The following is a 15281-nucleotide window of genomic DNA, read 5'->3' on the forward strand; positions in this document are numbered from 1 at the left end:
TTATACGATTGGGTTGGGACCCTATTCGTGCACCTACCTTGGTCTAGTGCATTCTGAACCACTATCTACCTGTGCTCATTACAGTGGCAACATCGCTTTTGTACTGGTTGGAGCTTTCTGTAACTCACCCACAGACAAAGTAATTCAGAAGCTTTACCATACAACAGAGAAGACTCCTCATAATAGAGGCGCAACTGGGATCTCTCCACGTGCCAAAACTGTGCCACTGAAATCAATGATACTTACAAGAAAGCCTTCCGTGTTATATAAATCTACAACCGTTACAAAAGGTTAGCTCTTTAGGATATGTTTATAGGCGGTGGTGTTCTCAATGCATTTTTATTCATTTTTTTCCAAATCACTAACTCCCACCCCTTCCAGATAAAAAGGAACTACACAACTTGCAGAAAAATGCCATGTGTGAACATACCCTAAGGCCTCATGCACACGACCGTAGCCATGTGCACGGCCGTGATTTTCGTGTCGGCCGGCAGCGGAGTGTCACCCACGGGCTGCCCGCAAATCGCGGGCCGTGCACATGGCCACGTGCATTATTTTCTATGAGCTTGGACCGCAAAACACGGCTGTAATAAGACATGTCCGTTCTTTTTGCAGTCCAGACTTTACGGCAATGCACGGACCGTGGAAACCACGATCGTGTGCATGGGCCCATAGAAATGAACGGGACCTCAATTCACCCGTGGATTTTCGGTGGAATTGCGGCCGCAAAAGCACGTTTGTGTGCATGGGGCCTTAAAGGGGAATGTACTTGAGTTCTGTATTGAGAACTTAGGACCATGGATTCCGTGAAGGTTCTAGTTTGTGAATCCCCACAAAAAGGGATCGGATATATCAGAGGACAACCAAGGGTGAAATTCCTCTTTAGAGAACTAATAAAATCAACAGGAGATTCTAAAACACATAATATCGGAGTGCAAATGTCAATCACCAAGAAGCAGCATTCTAATATTTGGATCAGATTTACAAGACTTACTGTTTTTATTCTTGATATTTACATCTGCTCCACTTTTAAGAAGTCTGGAGGCGCACTGCTTCATCCCCCTATATGCAGCACAGTGCAGAGGTGTGTTACCCATCTGGTCAGTGCAGTTAACATCAGGCGGCTTAGCTCTGTTTAGCTAGTGAAAAATACAACATTTCAGAAATAAGAATTCACCAATTGGAATTTTTATATACGGGGACTACATACAAACTTAGAGTCCACAAGTCTTTTTATACCTTGGTTGTGTTGGAGGACGAAGGCCTCCTTTTAATTTCCAAATAAGCACATAGTGCATTTACTAAAGTACTTGTGCATGTTTTTCATTCCTCTTACAGCTAATGCTCGGTTCACATTTAGCTCTTTCCCGTCCAGTTTTAGTTGCTTTTTAATAGTCAGGATAGCATAGGATGCTGAATTATATTATATTGAAAAAAACAAAAACAAAACATAAACCTAGTGGAACCATTATAAGTCAATAAGGGGGGGAAAAAATGTATCATAATAAAACTTTCATAATTGTCATGGCTCCTATAAATACTGAATCCATGGGGCCAGTGTGAACTAAGCCAAAGCAATGCTATGTGGTTTGACTCGAAAGCTTACCAGTGCTGATAATTTTGCAAGACTTCCTTCTCTAGCGGCTCCCAGAAGTATCTCTTCCAGTTTTCTTTCCTGCGTTCGTCGTGCAGCTGATAACACAATGATTTACAAAGATCCGTAAAACATAATAGAACACACTAAATATGCTTTTTGAACAGAAATGACAACCTTCCACAAGGCCGCATTCACACCTAACATTGTGGTGCAGTTTTTGAATGCTGTACCGCATTTCCATAAAAAATTTAAGGCTACGGAAGCTATTTTCACACATCTTTTTTTTTTTTATATGGGTTAGGCTTATGCGCCGGGGAGGCTCCTGGCTCATACGTACATAAAATGCATCAATAGACTTTCATTGACCAAATAAATATTGGCATACATTTGGTTGGTATGTGTCATCATACCTTTTTATTTTATTTATTTCACTTTACTGAAAAACCTTAGTTGACAAACCTATTCGATACAAAGAGAACACCCTCAAAAAAGTTATACCACGCAACATATATATATACACATACATACACATATTTCTTATTTTATAATGGGAGTCTATGTGCTAAATATGAAGTTGTATACATGTGTGAACAGAGCCTAAGATTAAGAGTTTTTACATATAGTTTTCAATGCTTGGTTTTTCTCCATTGAAGTAAATAGTGAAAAAAGCTGTAGCAAATAGATAGGGCATGCTGCAGTCATCACAGTAAGCCATAACAAAAATGCTCGGTTTTAAAAATTTCCCATTCACTAAGGCCCCATTGATAAGACCTTGAAAAACATCAGTTTTCAGACCAATGATGTTCTATGGGTGTATTCACACGGACGTTTTTTTAACGGCTCGTGAATATTGGCCGTCAAAAAATAGGACATGTCCAATTTTTGGCCGTTTTTACGACCAGACGGCCCCCATAGAAGTCAATAGATCAGTTTTTTTTTGTTTCAATAGTTTTTTATTAGTTTTTGCAAGAAAACAGAACAACATTTTCGCATTTAAACTTTGCGATATCATTGGTACAATCAATCATCTCTACATAGAGAGCAAGAATTAAGGCAGTCGTGATTGGAGAGATGTCATTGTGTCATAACATAAAAAAAGAACAGAAAAAGAATAAACAGGCAAAGAAGAACATGTAAGCCACATATATCATCTTGGCAGATCTTAATACCCCATATTGGGGAAAGACAGTGACCTCGAGGCCAAATGCACAATCGTGTTATGCATTGTAGTACACACTAGTTGACCATGGATTCCATATTGCTGAGAATTTGTGGAACGAGGAGTTACCCAAGGAGATGATTTTTTCATATGCATATGTCGTATTGATAAGTGTAATCAGTTCTCCTAATAGCGGGGCAGCAATCTCCTTCCAATTGCGAGTCACCACCAGTTTGGCCATGACTAAGATTTTGCAAATCAAGCATCTTAGCGCTACAGGTATTGCATCCATTTCTAAAAACTGGGCCATCTGGGGGGATTGTGCAATATGACATTTGGAGACTATGGACACAAGATCAAAAACCTGAGACCAGTACGGAATGAGTGTAGGGCATGCCCACAGCGTATGATAAAGAGTGCCAATGTGGCCACAGCTTCTCCAGCATAAAGGTGATGACTCAGGGAACATTTTGTGTAGTCTATCAGGGGTGTAGTATCACCGTAGGGAGGTCTTTATAGCAGCTTCTACGTGTTGGATACAGGGTAATGCTTTGTAAATTAATTTAAATGCAGACACCCAGGCTTCTTCTGAAAAAGAGCAGTTCAATTCTCTTTCCCAGAGCCGCATGTGGTGTGTTTTGGAGAAGAGTGAGTGTGAATGTAGTAAGTTATACACAAATCTCAGGCCCTTGCTACGTTTAGAAAGATACCCAAACATTTTAAAAAGACATACAGCATCAAAATTGTTATAAGTCGCAACACAATCTCTAACCTGGAGATATTTAAAGAAATCTGAGACAGGAATAGAATATTGAGACACGAGATGTTCAAAGCTCACTAAGCAATTATCTTTAAACAAGTGAGATACATTAGTAATGCCTTTCAGGGACCATGCAGACAGTGGTAGGTTGGGAACAATCAGTGAAAAAATATCAATGGGAATGTACGACTTTAATAGTGGGATTTGTTCAGTAGATGTGCGGTGTAAGTAGGACCAACACTGTAGGGTCGCCTGAGTTAGTGGAGATATTGAACGAATCGACGGAATATCCCAGGTCAAAAACAAGGCGGTTTTTAAGCTTATCGGAGCTATGTATGATGATTCAATTTGAAGCCAATGGATATCTTGATTATCATGCCACCAATCCATAGTCTGTGCCACTAGGGTGGCAGTATAGTAGCCATGTATGTTTGGGACACTCAGTCCACCTATCTTTTTGTCACGGGACAAGATATGTCGGGAGGTTCTGGGTTTACATCCAGACCAAACAAAACGGGATAGTGTTTTTTGTGCCGTCACAAAGAACTTGGAGGGCAAGCTGATTGGGAGGGTGCGAAATAGGTATAATAATCTGGGTAAAAGAAGCATTTTGTACGCCGCTATGCGTCCTATCCATGACGTGTCGTGTTGGAGAAGTCTGTCAGATTCTGTATGTATGGATTGAAGTAGGGGTTCATAGTTGACTTTGTATAGGTCACGGAAGGAGGGAGAGATGGTAATGCCTAAGTATTGAATGCCATCTATTCTCCAGTCAAATGGGTATTTCGATTTCAGAAAATACAATGTGTCGGAATCTAAGTGTAGGGGTAGCATCTGGGATTTCTGGGTGTTTAGCTTATAATAGGAGAGTTTGCCAAAGGATTTAATAACATCCATAACCGCTTCAAGTGAACTAACAGGCTGAGAAAGGGACAAAATTATATCATCCGCATACAATGAGATGGTATGCACTCTGTTACTAATTTTTAAACCATGAATTAAGCTATGTTTTTTGATGTGCTGGGCCAGGGGTTCCATAGAGAGGATGAATATTATTGGTGACAGGGGACAGCCCTGACGGGTACCATTAGAGATATCAAAATCCCGAGAAAGGACACCATTGGTGTACACTCTGGCCGACGGAGCAGAATACAGAGCCTGAATAGCAGTCAGGATGTCACCATCCAACCCCATTGTCTGTAGGGTCGAAAAGGCGTATGTCCAATTAATACGGTCAAACGCCTTTTCTGCGTCCAGTGCTAGAAGCGTCGCCCGCTCTTTAGTTGATTCCAGATGGTGTAGTAGATTCAAGACCCGACGGGTGTTGTCGGATGCTTGTCTGCCTTTGATGAAACCGACTTGGTCACTGCTTATCAGGGTGGCTAACATAGGAGTGAGTCTATTGACTATCAACTTTGCGTAGAGTTTAAGATCGGCATTAAGCAATGAGATAGGCCGGAAGTTTTGAGGTGCGTCAGTAGCTTTCCCTGGTTTGGGTAGTGTGACAATTAGTGCCGCTTGGTTTTCCCTAGGGAATGAACCGCAGGCCATGGCTTGTTGGAAGAATCTACTCAAATATGGTACCAGTTGGGTAGCAAAGTTTTTATAATATAAGGTAGTGAGTCCGTCAGGACCAGGGGCTTTCCCTTGTGGAAGGGATTGTATGATTTTTAAAATTTCTGATTCGGTGATAGGGGCGTTTAGTGTCTGAAGTTGCGTTGGGGTGAGACTAGGTAGGGAGGCAGATTGGAGGAAATCTTGTATATCAGAGGGGATTGGCCGCTCGACAAAAGGATCATCTCTAATATTATACAAGGAGGAGTAATATTTACGGAACTGTTCAGCTATGTCCCTAGGATCTACAATTTTGGCTTGAGACTGAGGATTCCGGAGGTACGGAATTCTGGATTTCTGGTGCTGGAGTTTGAGGCGCGCTGCTAATAGTTTCCCTGCCTTATTATTTTGGGAATAGTATTTTGCTTTAGTTTTTCTAAGGGATTTTTCATACTCTGACAGCAGACACAATCTGAGACGTTGTCTTAGAAGTAGGAGCTGAGACGCTTGGGCGTCTGTGGGAGCAACTTTGTTTTTTGCGTCTAAGCATCAGATTTCCTCCGTCAGGCCCAAGACCTCCGCTACCTTTTGTTTTTTTAACCATATGGCCCAGTCTGATAAAGGTGCCTCTAATGTAGGCCTTGTGGGCGTTCCATAGGGCTGCAATTCCGATATCTGTTGTGTCATTAATTGCAAAGTATTCCGCCAGCTCGGTCCCCACGGTTTTTCTATGTGTGGGATGGGAGAGGAGAAAGGGGCTAGCCCTCCACAGGTATGTAGGCGGGACATTTTGTGCTTCCTTGAGAGTCAGGGTGAGAGGAGCGTGATCTGACCAACAGACGTCACCAATAGTCGTGGACTCAGCTAGGAAAATAGTTTCCTTGTCTACTAGGAACATGTCTAGTTTGGCATAACTATTGTGTACCTGAGAATGATGAGCGAAATCCCTCTCCGAGCTGTGTTGCATGCGCCAAATGTCGTGTACTTCTTCCTTCCAGAACAAATCACCTATGACGGCATGTGAATGGCGGGATTGCGAGGTGGAGTCCAACTCTGCGTCCATTACAGAATTGAAGTCCCCACACAAGATCAGTCTACCCTGTTTGTGTTTAGAAATTAGGCATGTCATCTTGTGTAAGAACTTCAATTGGTGACGATTAGGGGCGTATATTGTAACTATGGTATATTGGACATTGTTAATAGAGCACCACAAGATAATATATCGGCCATTGGGATCAGTTAATAGCTCAGACATTTGGAAAGCAACCGTGTTTTTCACAGCCAACAACACACCCCTAGTTTTGGTTGAGTGATGAGATTGAAAAACGTGGGGGAATGCAGGATGTTTCAGGCGAACGGCATCCTTTTCTAATAAATGCGTCTCTTGCACACAGAGGACGTCACAGGAGATTTTAAGGGCTTCTTTCCACATAGTAGAGCGTTTATATGGGTTGTTCAAGCCATTAACGTTAATGGAAGCAAATTTAAGCGCCATGACTATGTAAGGTGTGTTGTTGCTTGCGGACACATGAAAATAACCGTGTATCGAATTGGGTGAGCAGGAGTACATACCAATGCATTACAGATATCATCAAGGAAAAGGCATTATGGAAAAACATATAGCTACCTCGGCAGGTCTGCAGATATATGTGGCAAAACAGGACAAACCAAAACAAAAGAAAAATGTACATTAAAGGAAATGTGTCTGAACACCGGCTGTGTTCAGGACAATAATGGGGGAAAACAGTCATCTTGAAAACCGGTACAGTGGACGGCAGTGCATCCTAGTAAGCGAACCACCTCAACGCCGTGGACGATTGCGTGACCGGACCATGTGCCATTCCTCTGCAACAGGAGGAGGGGCAGCTTTCGCCGTATTCTCCATCAATATGACCCGAATATTCCACAGGAGAAGGAGAGAGAGATGCCATCTTGTACGGATCTGATGATGTGTAAGGAGTCGTTCTTGTGGATGAGCAGGCGCACAGGAAATCCCCATCTGTAGAGAATTTTATTATCTCTGAGTGCAGAGGTGATTGGCGCAAATTGCCTCCGTAGTTGCAACGTGGCCGCTGAAAGATCTGCGTAGACTGAGACCATCCGGTATTGTGCTGGGGACGCTTCTTTCTTCCTAGATGCAGACATGAACGAGTCCTAAATGTGGTAGAAATGAAAGCGGGCTAGCACGTCCCGTGGTACATTGTCGGACAGGTGTTTCAGCTTTGGAAGCCTATGTGCTCTATCAATGATGAGGTCCCTGGGGGAGCAATCGCAGTAGAGCTTTTATGAAATCCTGTATATAAAGGGTTAAATCTTTGGTAGCAACGTCCTCAGGAACCCCTCTGAATTTAACGTTGTTCCGACGTGATCTATCCTCCAAATCAGCTATCTTAGCTTGTAAATGAGAAAGATCTGTCTCAAGATCATAGTGGGCATCAATGAGCTCGTTATGGGATGTAGTGAGCACCCCCATTTTCGATTCCACATGCTGAACTCTGTCTTCTACTGCCTGAAGTGAGTCAGATATGGGTTTGAGCAGCTGGGCAAACCCAGAATGTAGGGATTGTTGTAGGGCCTGCAACATGCTTTTGAGCGTGTGCTCAGTGATAGGGTCGGTGGAGGAGGGTGCATTAGCAAGTGTGTCTCCCAGTATTGGAGTATTGGAGTCACAGTGATAGTATGCCCTACCTGGTCCTTGACGAGGAGAGGAGGAGATCGGGATGGAGCCCATGTTACAGGGCGTCTGGAGCTGCAAGGAGAGGAGGGCTGTGAGGAGATGCCCCGTGTATGTGCCAAGATGGCGGCTCCGGAGGTCCGGCCTGTGCAAGCTGTGTCGGGCTCTGCGGGCTTGTTGCTGCTCCCGTCGGTGGCAGAGCAGGGACTGAGCTGCTGCGTCGAGGAGGAGCAGAGGTGAGGGAGGATGGTGAGCCCGGGTCGGACGTCAGGGATCCTGCGCGCGGGCTCCCTCCAGCGCCATCTTGATTTGCTGGGCGGCTGTGAGGGAGGTAGAAGTCCGGGATTTTGGCCGGTTTGGCCGCCGATTTTTGCTTCCTGGGCATCCTGGATATAGTGGAATGTGGTCAGGGGCACAGGTAGATGCCAGCAGGGTGTTTGGCGGTGGTATGTCGCTGTGGGCCGCTGATGCAGTGAGGAGCCGAGCTCTCAAGCAGCCATTCACTCCGGCAGCCAAGCCACGCCCCCCAATAGATCAGTTTTTAACGCCTGTCAGTGCATGTAACAACCGTTAAAAACGTATCTGTGACATACGAAACTACTAGTTCCCTTGCTGGCCATCGGCAGCGAGATGACACATTACACCTGAAAAAGATGGCGCTGCATCGGTGTGTGTCTCTCGTCTTCACAGTTTCTGCGAAGGCGACGCGATGACTTCATCGCGCCGCCTTCGCAGATCCCGTGCAGACGAGAGACCACACTTGAAGAAGACAAGAGACGGTGCTGCATCAGTGAGTATGTAGGGCAGCCAAAAGTTAAATGTAGTGTATTGTTGCCCTCACTACAAGTGTAGTGTGGTGCTAGTACAGGGGGTATTGTACATTGTGGTCAACTAGTGAATTTTCCAGGACTGTCCCAAATTTACAGAGACAGTCCCTGAAAATTCCTACAGGGTGGGGGAGGTCTGCGTGGCATCCACTATGGGGAGGCCTGCGTGGCAGCATCTACAGGGGGGCTGCGTGGCAGCATCTACAGGGGGGCTGCGTGGCAGCATCTACAGGGGGGCAGTGCATATTGCAATCCACAAAAAGCTATAAACACTCCAGAAAATTTAGGGAATCAACAAAGGCCTTTATGCTGTGAAAGCCAGATAAAATAGTGTCTAGGTGAACATGCGACCTTCCTTTGGGTGTTTTCAGGGGGCTGGGACAAAAAAAAGCCTGACAAATGAAATTCAGTTTTTTGTTTTTTTTAACGATCATGAAAAAAGGATGCAAAAGGGATGTGAAACAGCCATTAAAAACGGCCAGACGGACTGGAAACGGATGAAAATTGAGAGACACCCTGATGCAAAATGGCCATGAAAAACTGACAGTTGATCAGTTTTTAATGGCCATTTTTTTTCACTGTCGTGTGAATGTAGCCCAACATGTATAGCATATTATTGCATAAAATGCAGTGGGGGAAAAATATAAAAAACACTAGGTGTGAACAAAGAATAAAAACTTCCAGACAAACGACAAAGTTAAAATAAATATGTAGGCAAGTCAAATAGCACTTCAGAACAAGATCATTACATTATTTGGGCTGCAGCCTCAATGATATCTGCGGATATTACTAGTAAGTACGTTTCAAAATACTTTGGACATCATGTGCCATCTCGTGGGAAACACTGCATTATACTCCAACATAAGAGCTGTGAAAAGCAGACCTAGCAGTGCTTAAAAGGGGTTTTCTGAGTTATATATATATAAATAAAAAATAAAATGTTTTATACATTTCCCCTTATACACACACACACATAATCAATAAAAAAAATTCCACTTATCCCATTTTTTCTTTGAATTTCACGCCATTTGTTTACATACACTACAGGTCCCGTTTGTTAATTTTCCCTGCATGCATTGCAGGCTGTAATGAGCGTGCATGTTGCTCCTCCCAACAGTTTGTGTGTTTTCCTTGCTCTCCCCCCCCCACTGATATCCTTCCCTGTACAGCGGTTTCTTTGAGAAGTTTCATCAACCATGGTGACAAAGTGTTATCCCCACAACATTTACACTATATCCGTTGTTTATTCTGTCCCTTTCAAGTTTTTAATCCTGTTCCTGTCTACCAGAACCCTCGTCCTCGCTTATTAGCCACCCCATTCCTTGTCTGCAAATAGCATCCTGACACCCACACTGTAATAAACTTCACCCCACGACTAAACTCAATGTTCTAAACTTCCTTGATCCTTTCCTTTCCAAGTTTTCCATCCTTCTTCTAGCTCATGTCTATCTCCACTCACGTCCCCTCTGCTATTGCAAACTATCTAGTACAGTGGTTCCCAAACAGGGTGGCGCGGCGAGAATCCTCCAGGGGTACCGCGACACTCCTCTGAAGCACTGCAATGGCCGTGCTTGCTCTCCTCCTCCTCCTCCTAGCGCAAAGTGGAGATTTATTATAGCCCCGTTGTAGATAGCACCCCCCCACCTCTGTAGATGGCACCCCCACTTCTGTAGACCGCATCCTCCACCCCTATAGATGGCATCCCAAACCCTTCCTGTACATAGCGCCGCTGTACCTACCTGAAGGAGCGGAATCCCCCTGTGGCCGGGGATTCCGCTCCTGGACAGAGCGCTTGGCGTCTCTGTCCATATAAGGACAGTGACATGAGGGGCAACTCCTGAAGCGGAATCCCCGTCCACAGCGTTGCCAGTGCGGTGGCCGGTGATTCAGGTCCAGGAGAAGCACCTGACGTCACTATCCATAAATGGACAGAGACATCAGGTGCTTCTCCTGGAGTGGAATCCCCGGCCCCAGGCGATTGCGCTTCTTCAGGGAGCTACAGTGGCGCTATGTACAGGAAGTGAGGGTCGGGGTGTGCATGCGCCGTCACAGATTGCTCGGAACACGCACAGGCATGTGCATAGTGAAAAACTAGATAGGCTGGGTGGGCACGAAAAACCAGGCCGCCCCAGACACGAGAGGTCAGTAGAGGAGGCTCAAAACGTCAGAGGTCATGTGATGAGCAGGAAGGAGCAGGCAGTGCAGAGAACAGAAGCAAGATTTCAATGGGAAGTATATTAACATATTATAAACATGTGCAATCTAGTAAAAAAATAAAATAAAAATCTCAGAGAACCCCTTTAAAGCAATTTTTGCTCCGATATAAAACACGAAGGCTAAATTCACACAGTGTTCAGCGATGCTATTCCACTGGATCGTTAGAAACGGTCCTGCCAAGAGCATGCAGAGATGCACGTAACTGTATACATCTGACAAAAATGTAAAAAAAAACAAACAAAAAAAACCGACACGGACTACTTTTCAAAACAGTTGGAGCTCCTGGATCCCATGGTATACTCGCAAACGCATTCCAAAAGGAATTGTGGCTTGAGACGGAATCGAATTGAGCAGCTTGCAGTGTACATGCAAGATGCCGTAGAAAAAAAACAAGTTTAAATTATTTTTTCAATTAAAACCGAATTGCAGAAATGTTTTATATCACATTATACATACAATGCACAAAAAAAAAAGAAGAATTTAAAAAAAACACACACACACTAAATGTAGACAGCAGTTGGCCCTCCTTCAGTGAGTGCCGAGGATGGCCCTGCAATTAGCATATGTATGGTCATTAAAAGGGTCACCCCATGAATAATTTTCATACCGAAAGCCCAGCTGTTTAAAAACAGTGTGCAGTGTCTCTATCATATAAATATACCTTTTCCATCTTTTTAGGTTTCTCTGTTTCCCCCCCCCCCCCTTGGTGCTGCTGCTAATCTATGCTGCTGGTGCCCTCCCCCCGCAGAATCAATCTCCTTCCCACTCTGGCAGCTGACAATATAGCCCCTTCTTACGTTCCCTGCAGATCGTTAACATGAGATCCAGAATACATAACATACAGTATATATTGTGCGACACTCACCGTATGCACTCCCTTAGAACCCAAATAAAATATAACGAATTAAAACAAAAGACGGAGTTGGCAGGTGCAGGGTTTATAGAACATGTCAAGATGCCGCGCTTTACAGGCCTAACAAGCTGAGGAGTCTTCTCCTAAGCTATACTGCCATGCTACTGCAGAGGCTTTGCTCCTTTCCTGTCAAGGAGGAAAGAAAGCGGTTTCTACTGGCTGTTCTGCAGTGAACAGAGGATCACAATGCAAAGACCTGACTGTGGGAAGAGTGACTGAGCATCAATGGCAGATCATAATAGGGGCGTTTTGGGAGGCTCCTGGGGGGCCCATGGCCGTCCAAAGTGCACTGTAGTTTTGTTACGTTTTTGTCGCGAATCGCCGCAAAAGCCACGACAGAACTGCATTGTCTATGTCCTGCAAGAGGACCTGCAGACCTAAAGGTCACATGGCCTTAGGTTTGCAGTTCGTTTAGAGACCTGCAGGTCACATGACCGCAGGTCCTAGAATAGCAGCAAGAAAGGAGAATGAGCTGCTATGCAAATATAAGGGATGGATTCGTTTAAGTGTTCTGTATTTAGGGGGGGGTCTGGTCTGGAGTCAGTATTTAGGGGTCTGGTCCAATGTCTGTATTTAGGGGGTTTTGTCAAGGGTCTGTATTTATTTAGGGTGCTTGTTCTGGCATCTGTATTTGTTTAGGGGGTCTGGTCCGGTGACTGCAGTTGTTTAGAAGGTCTGGGGTCTGTATGTATTCTAGGGTCCAAATTTATTAGTCTGAGTAAAAGGGGTTGTCCATGCACAGATCGTTGTTTCGTACGGATAACATATCCACGGGATAGGTCATCAGTATATGACCGGTGGGGGTCTGACACCTACACCGATCAGCTGCTCCGGCTGCCTCTGGGCACCGGATGTCTGTGCCGGAAGCAGGTGGCTCCTGTCACGGTATAGGTGTGCGGAAAAAATAAAGCAGCTCTGCTCATATTCAACTGAATAGAAGAAGAGTTGAAGTTTTGCAGCATGGCTGCTATACTGTGACCAGAGCCATCTTCTTCCAGCACTATGGGTCCTGAACACTGCACAATATACGGTGCCCGGACGTAGCCACAACAGCTGGTCAGTGCGGGGTCAGGGTGTCGGACGTGCACCGATCACATACTGGTAAACTATCCTGTGGGCAGGTCATCAGTATGAAAAACTAGTCTGTGCCAAGACAACTCCTTTAATGTATGGGCCTGAGCCCTGGTGTCTGAATTTTTGTGTTTCTATAGAGGCTGGAAATGGCTGCAGAAGCAAGTTGTAAAGATATTTCATCAGGAAACTCTGCAGTCATATGGAGAATTCGACATAGCGGTCTGGGTCAAATGAAGAAAAAAAAAAGTGTGACTCCCATCGGAGTAGACATCATTTTTGAGTCACTGGATTTAGAGAGGAGCGAGTCTGTTATAGGAAATCCTTGTATTCCACAAAATCTTTGTGTAGTCCAGGACTCAGACAAATGCGTGTTACCATTCTTATTGTCAAAAGGATGCGCCCCTACAGTGCGATACTGTCAGAGATGGTATTTGACAAGGGGAATTGTAACACCCATTTGTCAATGCTCGCACAGAAAGCTGCTCGCACTATAGGCACGGCAGAGCGGCGGTGGGAAAGGGGGGCCCCCCAAGTTTGTGGAACTGCCCAGGGCGTATGGTCTACTGAATCCACCACTGCTGAGCATGCGTGTCCACCATCATATGACTGCCATCTTGCCATCTCTCTCTTCTGCGAAACCACAGTACACATTTGTTACAGAATCTTCTCTCCCACTCGAAGATTAATAGGATTTACACAGCATTTAATGCAGTGTCTATTTTAAGATTGCCAGAGTGTAAAAATATGATGTTTTTTTTATTTTATTTTTTTTGGTGTTTAATTTATAAAAGCTGTAAAATGTAGTTCTCCCAATGTAAACCACAAGGTACTTTTATTCAGTGTGAATTTTAGCTAGAAGAGTGAGAACTGTAGTCCTGACCTATAAAGGGCAAGTTCACACTGGACAGATTAGCTGTGGATTTTCTACCCAGATTCCACATCAAATATTACACTACAGTGCAATGAAAATGAATGGGAGTTTTAAAAACAATACAGATATTGGGGTTTGCTGCAGATTTTCAAATATGCAGAATGCTCTATTCTATTGCAGAAAGATGCCAGATTTTACCATTGTCATTACAAAAAGTGAAATTCAGGGTTTCCGCGTCAAAAACTTATGCGGGTTTCAGCACAGATTTTTCTGCAGCAAATCTACCCTGTGTGAACAATACCACTTCCCCATTAAGCGAAATTCACACGAACGTGTGCGTTTTTTTGCGCTTTGCAGTTTTGTGTGTCATCAGTGTTTGGTGCGTGGCTGCGTGATTTTCGCGCATATGCCATCCTTATGACACGCGGTTTTGAGGTTTAGAAAAAGGAATGAAGGAGGTGGTTTTATTTTTCCCTTGATTTCTTGATCTACTGTTGCACGAATCACGCGCAGCACACGGAAGTGCGTCCGTGTGCTGCGCATGATTTTCACGCACCCATTGACTTCAATGGGTACGTGATGCGCAAAACACGTCAAGTATAGGACATGTCGTGAGTTTCACGCAGCGGACACACGCTGCGTGAAAAACACGGAATGTCTGAATGTCCCCATGGACTTACATAGGTCCGTGCGACGCGCGTGATTTTCACGTGCGTGTCACGAACGTGAACTACGATCGTGTAAATAAGGCCTTATAGTAACAAAGGAGGAACAAAAGCACTTGTAGGAGAAGTCTGAACAAGGATACCTGCCATATGGAAAAAAGAGAAAGGAGAGACCCTCTTATTGTTATTTTTTGGAATATCAGTTCTTGCCCAGGTGTATACCACCAATGTAAAACACGAAAAATTGGGTAAGGGAAAAGGGGGGGCAAGACTGTTATTATATTTATGTTGAGGTCGCCTTCAATTATTATTGTGGATACCGACAATTGGGTAGGGAAAGGAAATCCAATGCAATGTCCCCTTTAATTGCTATAGATAGTTACCTATATCTTTTATGTTTGGATATTGTTTATTGAGTAATTTTTATTGTACTCTTAATATTTATACAAGAATAGTTGTTGTAAATTTCTTTATATATTGTATTTTCAATTCCTAGTGATTCTAGACACCCTTCTGTGTAACAGGCTGTGTCTATATCACCAGGACTAGAGAGGGAGTACTCAATAGAATTGAAATGATATTTTTTATATTTATAATTTTTGTTTTTTTTATTTATTAGTTTTTGTTTTTATTATTGACAAAAAACCACATCAAATTGCTGAGGTCCACATCAGGTTGCCTGGCTTAAACTGTTCTGAGTGGATCATAAGATTGTATCAACAGGCTTGTGGAACCGAGATCAGTGCTCGGACCTGGAAGCAAAGCGATGTCTCACTAACTGTGCTGCTCAGGTTATACCCCGATAGTGAACCAGAGCTGCAGCACAGTGTTGTTTAAACTGGGTGTCAGCAGTGAATTCTCACTGCAACACTGTGCCGAGACTCTCCTCCTGACAGCAGGAGCAATGCCACGGATTGATAGTGGGCCAGAGCTGCAGCACAATACTGTTATAACCAAGCGTCAGCAGTGA

The 15281-nt window shown here is 44.1% G+C and overlaps 1 protein-coding gene across 1 annotated transcript in view; it reads right to left on the bottom strand.

Annotated features, from left to right (window-relative positions):
- Nucleotides 1-15281, bottom strand: part of OSBPL1A (oxysterol binding protein like 1A) — a 161875-nt gene that overhangs the window by 118763 nt on the left and 27831 nt on the right. Inside the window, exons 6-7 of the mRNA XM_075828344.1 lie at nucleotides 1607-1692; nucleotides 995-1139 (exon numbers count right to left, since the gene is read on the bottom strand). Coding sequence (XP_075684459.1) covers nucleotides 995-1139; nucleotides 1607-1692 — 231 coding nt within the window. The remainder of the gene's footprint in view (nucleotides 1-994; nucleotides 1140-1606; nucleotides 1693-15281) is intronic.

Source organism: Rhinoderma darwinii, chromosome 5 (assembly GCF_050947455.1).
Source record: "Rhinoderma darwinii isolate aRhiDar2 chromosome 5, aRhiDar2.hap1, whole genome shotgun sequence".
NCBI lineage: Eukaryota > Metazoa > Chordata > Amphibia > Anura > Rhinodermatidae > Rhinoderma > Rhinoderma darwinii.